General features: G+C 31.6%; 2 protein-coding genes across 6 annotated transcripts; both read right to left on the bottom strand.

The window, feature by feature from the left end:
- Positions 1–3,036: 3,036 nt before the first annotated feature.
- On the bottom strand, positions 3,037–5,740 carry LOC148201894 (WD repeat-containing protein 55-like). 2 transcript variants are annotated; one of them, XM_088108648.1, is made up of 10 exons: positions 5,585–5,740; positions 5,193–5,294; positions 5,050–5,082; positions 4,819–4,883; positions 4,635–4,722; positions 4,455–4,527; positions 3,824–3,930; positions 3,694–3,736; positions 3,540–3,596; positions 3,037–3,228 (listed from the first exon to the last, which is right to left on the bottom strand). In XM_088108648.1, the coding sequence occupies exons 2-10, from the start codon at positions 5,285–5,287 to the stop codon at positions 3,190–3,192; spliced, it is 600 nt and encodes a 199-aa protein (XP_087964774.1). In that variant the 5' UTR covers positions 5,288–5,294; positions 5,585–5,740; the 3' UTR covers positions 3,037–3,189. The 2 variants fall into 2 exon arrangements, with proteins under 2 accessions (XP_087964774.1, XP_087964775.1); XM_088108649.1 differs by lacking the exon at positions 5,585–5,740 and adding an exon at positions 5,408–5,561.
- A 2,039-nt stretch (positions 5,741–7,779) lies between these two features.
- Positions 7,780–11,912, bottom strand: LOC148201893 (uncharacterized). 4 transcript variants are annotated; one of them, XM_088108417.1, is made up of 6 exons: positions 11,763–11,862; positions 11,475–11,662; positions 11,231–11,322; positions 10,898–10,992; positions 9,471–9,715; positions 7,780–9,231 (listed from the first exon to the last, which is right to left on the bottom strand). In XM_088108417.1, the coding sequence occupies exons 3-6, from the start codon at positions 11,258–11,260 to the stop codon at positions 8,438–8,440; spliced, it is 1,164 nt and encodes a 387-aa protein (XP_087964543.1). In that variant the 5' UTR covers positions 11,261–11,322; positions 11,475–11,662; positions 11,763–11,862; the 3' UTR covers positions 7,780–8,437. The 4 variants fall into 4 exon arrangements, with proteins under 4 accessions (XP_087964543.1, XP_087964544.1, XP_087964542.1 ...); XM_088108418.1 differs by having other exon boundaries at positions 11,475–11,606; positions 11,763–11,839; XM_088108416.1 differs by lacking the exon at positions 11,475–11,662 and having other exon boundaries at positions 11,763–11,912.
- Positions 11,913–12,195: the final 283 nt, after the last annotated feature.

The raw sequence follows: 12,195 nt of genomic DNA, 5'->3' as shown, positions 1-12,195 counted from the left end.
CAGATAAGGAATTACTTATAGGAAAAGGCGATTTATGTTGCTTAGCATAGTGGCAAACATCACAAACAGTATTAGCATTCATTTGTACATAGGGAAAATGTTCACAAATCTGTTTGACAACCTTGTGTCCAGGATGGCCTAATCTATAGTGCCATAGATTTACATCAATATGTTTGTAGGTAGTAGAGACCCTTGTAAGAGTTAGCACACCCAATCATCTTCAATGTAGAGTTCTCCCTTATCTAGCAAACATCAGAAGAAAAAATTAGGCTACAATTCAAGTCTCTTATAAGACTTTGAACATAGATTAAATTGAAAGAGAAATCAGGGATATAAAGCACATTAAAAATCACAAAGTCTCTAGAAAATTGAATAGTTCCTGCATGTTTGGCAGTAATAACAGAGTTATTAGGCAATTTAACAGTAATGGGCTTAATCTTATAGAAGGTGACAAAATTCCCTTTCTCATGGGTCACATGATCAGTGGCCCCAGTGTCAATAATCCAAGAAAGAGTACCTGGTTTGTCCTCCTTGTCATTCCTCTGCATCTGATTGATCTTATGTGTAGGCTCATCAGCTTTCTCAATCATTTTGAGAAGTTTTTCAATTTGCTCTGAGGTGAGTTTGTTGAAAGTAGTGCTGGTGTCTCCCTGATGGGTATTTTCTGGTCCAGAACTGCCTTGGCAGACATTAGTAGAGTTTCAGTCACTTCTTTTCTCTTGATTGCTATCATTCTTTTTGTACCAAGGTGGAAAATCGTGCTTGGAGTAGCACTCATCCACAATGTGATTCATCTTGTTGCAGTAAGAACACTGTTTTCCATAATTAGGATTCTTTCCTCTGCCTCTTCCCAGACCATGTGACCCAACACCACGACCTTGATTTTTCCAGGTCTGGTCTGCTTTCCAATTGTTGTTCCTGTTAGCAACATTGGCTAGGACTCTACTGGTTTCAGTAGAGTGATTATGGCTTGCAGTGCCAGATTCAGACCTTTCTTGTCTCTCTTGTTGCATAACGAGAGAGAAAACACGATTGATGTTTGACAGGGGTTCCATCAATAGAATCTGGGTCAGGACAGTATTATAGGTGTCATTTAACCCTTTTAAAAAGCATATAACATGCTCTACTTCTCTGTATTTCAGAGAAGTTCTTGAGAGTTCACAGCTGCAAGGGATTTCACAGGTACAGTTGGGTATGGGCCTAAGAGATTCCAATTCTTCCCAGAGGATTTTTAAGTCAGTAAAGAATTGATTAACAGTTCTTTCCCCTTGTTTGATTGAATGAATGTCTTGGAGAAGGTCAGAGATTTTAAAATAGTCACCTTTAGAAAATCTCTCCTTAGCTCATCCAACAATTCTTTGGCTTCTTCAACATATATTACACTTTTTGCAATTTCTAGAGAAAGTGTTTTTATAATCCATGAGTACCATCATGTTGCATCTTTCCCATGCATCAAACAAAGCTTCATTTTTCTTGGGTTTCTTGATAGACCCATCAATAAAGTTGATCTTGTTTTTGGATAGGAGTGCTCTTCTCATGCTTCTGCTCCAATAAGAGTAATTAGTCTCACCCAGGACTTGAGAGATGAGGGTTAATTCTGGATTCTCCCCAGGGTGTAAGTAGAAAGGGCTGGCGAGGTTGGTAGACTGGTCTGTGATATCCATGGTAGAAGGAAGCAAGAATCATCAAAGAACAGAACCTGGGCAGCGGAAGTAAAGTGGGTATGGTTTATGCTCTTTATACCATAAAGAAAACTTGCCGCACTGAAAAGAATAGGCCCAATGGCCTTTAATCCAAAACGCAGCCTTTGAACCCAAAACACGAAACTTAACTTTCACTATAAGCCTCCTTTAGATCAGATGGTAAGTGGGTGATAAGACAGAAAGGCTCGAGTGAGAGAAAAGAAAAGTTCGAGGGCTTCCATGGAGATCCTGCGTCGGAGCAAAAGGTTGTCTTCACCGGAGATGAAAGAGGAAAGAAAACCGAAGAGAAGGAGAAGAAAAGAACGGTTAAGAGGTTAGTGAAAGAGTTCCTGATTTGCTTTAGAGAAAATGTATATCTGATATTATTGCTTGAATGTGTGTAAAAATTACAACAGTTTGTGAATGGAAAAACTCTATTTATAGAGTTCCAAAGAGAAAGGGATAAAAACAGAAACTGGAATAAAAACATAAACTAGCCTACAAAAAAATAACACGATTACTGTTTTTGGACAATAATCCACCGAATCAATAATTTTTAATATCATAGGTTGGGGTCTTCCACAAATAATTCTGATTACTTAAACAAGCTCGATGATCAAGTGATTTTCTTGATAAATATACTAAAAAAACAAAATACATTTTTGCATGAGATGGAAAATCATAGAAGGTTTCGTGAAAACAAATTGCATTGGCAAGAATTTGTAAAATTAAGCTGATAGAAATGGTTGGATAGTACAAAATTAATTGAAGTACTACATGATGAATGTAAAGCCTAATATGGAAATGTTCCTCTTTTGATGTATTAGTTTTTTGGTGTGCCCCAGTTCATATTGTCTTTGAATTGTGCTTTTTGAAATTGAAAAAAGCTAGCTAGAATAGGAAAGCACAAAAAGCCTGGAAGCAAAGGTTGAAGACAAAGCTTTTACCAGAAAAGGCAATGTTTGATTCCAAATTTATAAGATGGTTTGGTGCATGAAACTTGCACTGACTAATGTCTGGTCAGAAAAATTTCATTATACAGTTTTCTTATGCTGTCAATAGAGACATGTCCATCCTACAAACCACACCACCCAATTTCATAATTCATCAAATTCAATTTCATTATACAGTTTTCATTGTCATACAATTTTTTTTATCTTAATCCTTGAATATATTCATTGTTAAAGAGTAAAACCATAGCTTACATTTTATTCTATTTTCGTGTATACTAATATTCATTCAGTGATAAATTAATTTTTTGGTAAGACCTGGTTGTTTGTCTGTTGCTTTTGGAGCAGCATAATTCATGTAAATGACCGTATTACGTTCAATAAATTCTCTTAAAATAGAGGTATACAATATTATTATACCATTATTATTAATTTTAAATATTTATTTGCTTAATCGATTGTTTTGGATCCTTGTCCATTGCAGCATATGGTACAAAACTCAGTTCCAAGACTGCATCTCAATCCATTACAATCTGGTGGTGGATCACTGTCCACTCTCACTGATTCTGTAGGAAGTGGTTTTGCAGCAAACAGTCCTGAAAATAAAAAATATCATATTCTTATAACTACATTGATTTTTTCATTTTTTTTTGCCTTTCAATATTAAATAAATACAAAACTATTAGTGTCGTCTTTTAAAATGCATACAGAAAAGAAAATTACAAAACAAAAGAAAGGTTCCTTTCATAAAACTTAAAAGGGTTAAATATGTTTTTAGTCCCTAAACTATTGGCCAAATTATAAAAGTGAAGATAGAAATAACAAAAATGCTTTTCCAGAAATATTTAAAAAGTTCCTATAAAAGCATAAGAATTCACTGCAAATTCATGGACTTTGACTTTAATACCTTCATTAAAACAACAGACAGCAACTCATCTTCAGAAAATTCGGATCGAGTTTGTACCTTTCAATAAATCATGAATGGGTGGTTAAAAATCATGAAATAAGTAGAGAGAACATATGCTTTAAGAGGAACCAGAAAATACAGATATTCAACTTACTGTATTTCTTCGAAGATTGCAAACAGACAGAGTCCCGTCTCCGCTAAAAAAACAGGAAATTTATGGAAAATAAGAATTTACACTATATCCATTGATATTTTAGGGCAGGTGAGCTACATGAATTTACTACCTTGTTGTCAACAGTTTCATTGCATCAGAAGCAAAAGTCATGTCTGAAATGTAATCTTCATGGGCATCAAAAGAATTGCAGCAAGAGCGTTCTCTGGTATCCCAAACCTACAACAAAGAAGAGCAGATGAAACACGTTGAGAAAGCACCAACAGTCTGACCTTCCCATAACTCTACAAGATCAAAATTGCAACTATCTTCAGAAAAGTACAGGGTGATTTTAAGCAGAATAGCACTGAAAATAACATAAAGTTAAAAATATACATGTATAAAATAAAATAATCAATGATACAATATTCAAATAATGAATGCTATTGGGGGGTGGCTGCAGAAAGAAAGGGATTATAGTCAAACGGATTTGCTAGTAGTGATCATTGACCTGGTATTTTCTGTGCTTGCTATGAGCATAGGGCTTTCAAAATTAGTCGAGCACACCTAATTAAGGTTTATCAATTTAAGAGCTCAGCAAAGATTGTTAAATTTTAAAACAAGAGATCAATCCATTGCTGCCATCCACTATCTTAGAAATGGCTGAATATCTATGTAAAATATTATTAATGCATACCACAAAATAATCTGGAATTCAAATAAAATACAAATTCTGAGAATTTGAAATAAGAACAAAAATGTACCTTTATACAACCCTCATCGTCTCCTGAGGCAACAGTTGACTCGGTCAAGTTTATCAATCTATTTACTGCAGCCCTATATCACAACAAAAGCCAAATAAAAATTCTAAAGCAATGAGGATGCTAGTGATTATCCCGTTACCCAAATCACAACAAATCAGTAACTGCAGTAAATCTACTCACTCGTGAGCATTATCAATACGGGTAATTGTAGATCCGGTCTCCACATCCGTAGCCAGTATAGAGCAATCTGGAGAACCCGTCAACAGCACTAAAAGAGAAACATGACCATAAACATTTTAAACTCAAACGCATGCAAGTAAGATCATCAGAAGTTATACACAATATCGAAAATAATGTGCATTACCACGTCCACCATTGATGAATCGAGAAGCCCTGCAAGACTCTGTGTGCGCATGAACTTCCAATTGCCTGAAAGAATAATTAGTAAAATAATTAATAATTGCAACAGAGGACTACATATTACCAACAACTATCTCCTAACAGCAAACGGCACACAGAAAACAAATAAAGTCAACATGTATGCGAGTTTACAAGTATCAAACAAGTATAAAAACAAAAGGTTCACAGTCTATACCTCACAGGGACACTATCAGGGCTATAACGGTATCTGCAGCACACATATTCAATGTAATAATTATCATAAATGCCAAAAAGGTATAAATAATTAAAAAACTGTATTAGCTATGAAAGCTGCAGCTCTAATCCAAAGCAACGTACAGATGAAGGTCCCCGTTAATTAGACCCGTGGCGACAAGGTTATCTGACGGATGAAAATCAACGTCAAATGCAAGTTTCCCCAAATTTATCTCCATCCTTCACCTGTTTAGCAATGCAAAGTAGAATAGGAAAAAAGATCAAGCAGGCTGGGAAGATAGGATCTCAGAAACTTGAGATCGTCTAAAGAAAATACAAAACAAAAAATTCAGCTTTACCTCTTGCAAGAATATTCACACACAAAAATAAAATGAATTTCGTAATCGGTGAAATTGGTTTTAGTGATAGAAGAATTTGTTAAAAGGATGGACGATAGTAGAGGTTGGGGCAATGCATATGAAAACTGGAAAGTAAACAACAATGGAAAAGAGTATTTAGAGCTGTGAAGAACATACCTTAAAGAGCGCAGAGACACTGGTGAAGTGGCGGAAGAAAAACAAAACGAAGTATCAATCTTCAAGAGGAATTTTAGGGTTTAGGGATAATTAGCTGGGACAGGTTTTTAGATAAATATTATAATAATTTAGAAAATAATTTGATTATATTATATTGCTATAATTAAGTTTCAATATTTTTAAAAAGTTTCATTACTTTTTATTTAAATTTTTAATAAAGAGTGTGCTCATTGATTGGTTTGATTTTTTATACTTTTTAATGAAATATCTGTTGTTTGATTGTATTGTCAAGTGTATTGAAATAACTATTCTTTTGCATTATATGTTTTTAGATGAAAAATAAATAAAAAAATTAAACTTTAGGTTCCTCTGAATTTAAGTATTTATAATTGAATTATTATTATTATAAATTCTTCATTAAAAAGTATTAAATTTTTGGATATTCTATGCAAAAAATTAATAAATACTAAAATATAAAAATTTACAAGAGTTTAAAATATAACATGTCATTATTTATATACGCTTAAGCAATGACAATATATAGAAGACAACATGACATTAACTGACATTAAAATAAAATTTTAGGGATTCAATTTAAAAATATACAAATTTTAGATACTCAAAGTCAAATGAATTCTTAAGAAAAAATCAATAAAATAATATCCAAATTTGGTATAAAGTTAAAACTAAATTAAGTATGTTAATATATATATATATATATATATATATATATATATATATATATATATATATATATACTACCACACTCAATAATAATAATATATTATTTTAAACAATATTGACTTCTCATTCTTTAGTATACGTGTGACAATTTAGAAACAAAATATTTATTTTATAAGTTACATAAATAAAAAATTTAAATACAAAATCAACCTAATATAATCCTTTATTTATAATGTATTATTATATATTAATATTAAGACATGTTATCAATTAAACATAACACATGATTTTATGTAAAATAAATTATTATGCATCATAATAAAGATATTAAAGGTGTTAAACTGACACTTTGCATTAAATTATAAACGAGTTAGTTATTTTTTTTAAGTAAAAAATTTTGTAACTCAATTCAATAATGAATTGATTCAGATTATTTATTTTTTTAATTTATTTTATATATTTATTATAACACAAAAGTTAACTCCATTTATTATTTTATAACAATACAAATTAGAATGTTTATTTATTTTATTAAATATCATTATAAAGATAATAATTAAAAATTAAAATGTCAAGCTATATAATTTAATAAACAAATAAAATAAACATTTAAATTATTCAAACATTATTGAAAATATTTTAGTATTTGAAATGATCGAATTATCAATCTACATAATTATCTTTGAGTTCAATTTAATCTTTATTCTAAAAAAATTGAATTTTTCTGACTTTACAACCCATATCATAATAAATTATATTTATTCACTTAATAAAACTCATCTTAACATCTCTAAATCATATTTTACCAAGCACAAAAATATGATTATAAGATATAATAAAAATTAAAACTCACTATTACATTAAATTTACACCTCATTTAACTTTACATGATGTGGACGACTTTTATAAAACAAAGACTACAAATATATATATTTGAAATTAAAATATATTCTAAAATAATTTAGAAATAAAATAGAAATTTAACCTAATATTTAAATATCTATATCGGCACTGTTTATCATATCCATATTTACTTCTTGAATTTTTAGTGTTATATTTTCAAAATACATTTATTTTAATATACTAAATAAAATTGAATATACTTTAAAATATCAAATTTATGTTTTGAAGATACAGCATATACACAACACAAACTACTAAAGAATCAAAATTCCTAATTCTTACCTATATTTGGTTGTATCCATCAGTAACATAGTATATACAAAATATCTAAACTTATCAAGGTGTATGCATTGAAAAACAATTCTAAAACATACGTTCCAGAAAAGGTACACGATATTTCATCAAAACATTAAAACGATTGAACTCTTTTTGTGGTATTTATAATAAGAATTTTTAAGAGAAACAGTTAACTTTTATAATAATTAATTCCTTTTCTCTGCGATATTAAAAAATGAGATAAAGATCAAGTTCCAACAAACTGGTTCGTGGCACAAAGTGACAAACTATTTAACTACTATCTGAATCCATCAAATTTAAAGAGAACTATAAATTCTAAAAAAAATATATATAAAATATTTAGTCATAGTAATTTTACATTTTCTAAATTTCCAAGGACTTTTACGTAATGGGAAAATTAGTATAGTTTTAGTTTTTTAGTTATTTTTTCACTTCTTTAAAATTTGACATTATTTTTTTTTTCCAACCTTTATTTTAAAATTGTTAAATATAAATAACATGCTAACATTGTATGATAAAGACTAGGCTTAAATGCTTACTTTGTCCTCGTGTTAAGAGGTGAATTTCTGTTTAGTATCCGATTTTAAAAATGAAGACATTGGGTCCCTATGTTATGAAAAATATATGAATAAAGTCTACAAAGAAATAACAAGTTCAACAAATCATCAAAGAAAAAGTTGAACAAGAGAGAGAACAAGCAGAAGAGAGAAGAGAAAAAGTACGGCCACATCAGCATGGACTTAACGCCGTTGCTGTTAACTTAACGGACATGACCTTATTTATACACTTTTCGTAATAGGAACCCAATGTCTTCATTTTTAAAACCGGATACTAAACAGAAATTCACCTCTTAACATGAGTACGAAGGAAGCATTTAAGCCTAAAGACTAATACGCGTGACCAAAGATAGACACTTAACCTAAACCTAGGGCATCATTCTGAGATGATATCGAAAGGTGTTCTGTCTGATCATTGGCCACTTTCATCTTTCAGATTCATGTCCTCTTCTTCATCCACTGGAGCATACCATTCTGGCCACTGCTTAGAGTTGCTCAACCTGTAGTTCAAAAGGAGTTCTTCTTGAAGAGTCCTAGTTGCTACCAGAACAACAGCTTTGAGGGTAGGAACATCTGATTCACTGTTTTTTGAAACTACAGATTTGAGCCAAGAGCTGCCAAATCTCTTCAGATTTACTTCTTCATTTCCAAATAATATGTTTGGTATGTAAATCCTCATGTGTTTTTCAGTCAATGGAAAGTCATAAGGGCAGATCATGACATTAGGAAGAATCCCTTTCGGAGGGTGGTTAGCAAAATGAGCCAAGGCTAATGGATTTCTACGCTCAACTACATCATCATCTATCTGGGAGCCTTCCAAAGGTTTACTCATTCTGTCCGAACCCTTATGAGCTCCTTCATTAACTAGTTTGTTTTCTAACATTTTTCTACCGTTGAATCGCTCTGGTCCATCACCGCCACAACCCCAAGGTTGGGCATCAATGACAGTCCCGTCATATCTTGTAATCAAGTACGAGTTCTGCTCATCAAGGTATCCAGGAATTTGATTATAGTAAGATGGGGAATAGATCACACCAGGATAAAAGGCTAGTACAGCACCAACATCAACTGCACCATCTAAAAATAGACCTTTGCCAGAATCCTTGTGAGGTATTAGAGAAGGTTTGACATTAAGTGTATAACCAAGTTGATCCTTTAACTTCTGAGAGACTTCAGATTGGCTTAATGGTCTTTGTTTAGAGGCAGCTGCCCACATCAATAACAAAAATGATAAACACGCAATGATTAGAGATTTCATAGCAATTTGAAAATGTGAATTAAAAAACTCAACAAGGTTTTTCTCCATGCCTTCATGGATCAATAGGAAAAGGAAATGACTGAGCAATGACAAAAATACTGCAAAATGACAAGTAAAATAAGGGGAAGATTAAAATTTAAAACAAAGATCAAATCACCGGGAATGTTATTAGTTGGGTCACACATACCTTTAGCAGAACTATGCCCACCACGGAGACGTGGACTGTTTGCTTGTTGAGATAATTCTAAGCGGCCATTCACCATCTTTTCTTTTGAAACAAGAATCTCGTTCATGCATGTGCAAAATGCTTTGATTTGAGAGTGAACATTTTCTTGTACTTGCCTCCGTTGATCGACAAAAGAGGCTTTACTAGCCATTTTAATAATCTCTTCCGCGTCTGCTTCATTAGCATTCTCCCCCAACAGTTTGTAGCTGGATATTTAAGTCTTTGCATGAGCAAAATATGTCAAAATGTTAAAAAGGAAAAACATCGCATAATATACAAACAAAATAAAAAATAATTGGAAACAAAATTATTTGAATCCATAAAACCAGAATTAGAAAATACTTTGCCCGTGAGATCTTACGATTGAAGATTTAAAATCTTAACGTTAAAGTTAACTTAATGCATTTTTTTCTATGTTTCTTTGCGTTTCTTTATTGTTTTATTAACAAGCTTTGGAGGAAACCTTACCCTTCCTCGTCTTCTTGTAGTTTCATTATATTTAATAGCATCAATATTACAGGTCTCTTCATGAGGATCAGTGACTTCAGTCTTGATAATCTTGTTCACAGGCAGATGTAAAACGTGGTTCTCACTTTTATTACACGCCAATTCCATTTTTTTATATAGTATTATATAATGATAAGAAGAAATTGCTCAAAAGAGTCGATCGTTATCATATTTATTAATCAATAAAACCAATAACTGAAGGGGTGCCCAATGGTTACATGGATCTTCGTATTCAAACAAATGCATATCAATGGAATTTCTCATCAGAACAGAGACAGTTGATTATCTATAATCTATATCAGAAGTAGCATTGATGATCCTTCTTTGAATACAATGATTGAAGCTTAGAAAGTCAGAGTAATACCTTAAGCTGTCTCAAATTGGCTAGCCTAATGATAGAGAATGCGGCTGGATTTGGCAGCTCCAGTTTAGAGACATTGACTTTCAAACTCAAAGCCATCTCCATTCACTTCCAACTTCATAAGAGCCATTTTTTACCCAAACTACTAACCGAACTGAATATTAACAAATCTATTTGTCTGGCTTCAGCCACCTTTGATTATTAATAAGGTTGGGACACAAACACAGTCTATTTTGTCAAACCCTTCTTTCTAAGTAAATTACAAATATATTGTGGACTCTTTCTATCTCTCTTCTCCCATTTTCATCCAATCAACAGTAATAGTAGACTGAAAGACTCTAAGAAAACAACGGTGGAATGATAAAGAGAGTAGGAATTCTAAGTCTTAGTTTATAAATATATTAGCTCGTCCATGATACAAACATAAAGAGAAAAGTGTATATTACCATGATATAAACCAAATGAATGAAACTTCACAGTCAAAATTAATCAATAAACTTAGACAGTAGAAAGGACCAACCTTGTATAAAGAAACAAACAGTTAATGTCCGCTTCAAATTGTAGTTGTTGAGGATCCCTAGAAAATATGGGATTTTTTGTGAGGGTTCTCACAGCCTGGAGACAAATTAAAACCAAAATTGTTGTTATAGGTTTCACATGATGCTCCACATATGGAATAAGATATCATAGTTAACCATAACATAAGAACATATTTTGCTCCGAATGAATTTTGGTCACTCTTCGTTAAAGACGGCATGTCTTTGACGAGGGCAGTGAGATTAACACATAATTTAAATAATTTAGCAAAGTCAACCAAAAAGTAGTAATATTTCATACAAAAATTAGGAGATACCTCTTGAAATTTCTGAAATAAAAAAGCCATCAGTGATTTGGAGAGAAAGGTGCTAGCCTAACAAGATTTTTATGCCCACCAAATTTTAGAAGCTGGAAAAGAAGCGTAAGACAGAAAAAGAGATCAAATCAGTTGCAAAGTGACACACTGAAAACTAAACATGACAAAATAAATGAAGGAAGGAAGATCTCAAGCGGAGAAAATAAACTGAAATAATGTCAAAAAAATAAACAAACTATTATACCTGAGTGGCATTTCTACAAACACCTCCTAGTCAGCAAGCCTATAAACATTTCATTGCTTCCTTCCTAATCATTTCTCTTTGAATCAAAGAAAGATTTCGCTCACATCAAGGCAGCTTTACCCCAATGCAATACTAGAAAATTCATCTAACAATAATAATCACCATTTTGGTCGCTCTTCCCCCAAGTTCTAACAGAATATAGAACCGTGGCATTATCCAATTCAGGTTACTAAGACTACAGTTGGATTCAATTTACTATTCAAAGATGAGAAGAGTAAAAGAACAAACCTTTGAAAGCTAGGACGTCACCGAACAATCACCGCCGCCACGCCACCGGCCATGATGAAAAATGTAGTCAACACTTTTTTTTCATCTATAACCCGTAACAGTATATTAATCTATAAAGATGATGGACTTTTTTATATGTTTTCATTCTTATTTATTTTGTAACTTCACATTTAAATTAAACAATTTTAACATCTTTTACTTTTAAATTTTAATAAAAAAAATATTAAATATAATCACATAGCATTTTTTATCTTTTAACTTGGGCTTGGATAGTGATGATACACAATTTTATAATTTTCAGAAAGTTTAAATATATTAAGTTTGAATTTATTTTTTTAGTGTTTTGTTTAAATAGAAAAATTTTAAATTCATTAAATTTTTTTTTTTTTCTAAATAAATAATTTTAATCATCATTAAATAAACAAAATGACGG

Source organism: Vigna umbellata, chromosome 3 (assembly GCF_029865625.1).
Source record: "Vigna umbellata cultivar VRB3 chromosome 3, Vumbellata_1.0, whole genome shotgun sequence".
Taxonomy (NCBI): Eukaryota; Viridiplantae; Streptophyta; class Magnoliopsida; order Fabales; family Fabaceae; genus Vigna; species Vigna umbellata.
Note: the sequence above shows the minus strand (reverse complement) of the source record. Positions and strands in the feature narration are given on the sequence as shown.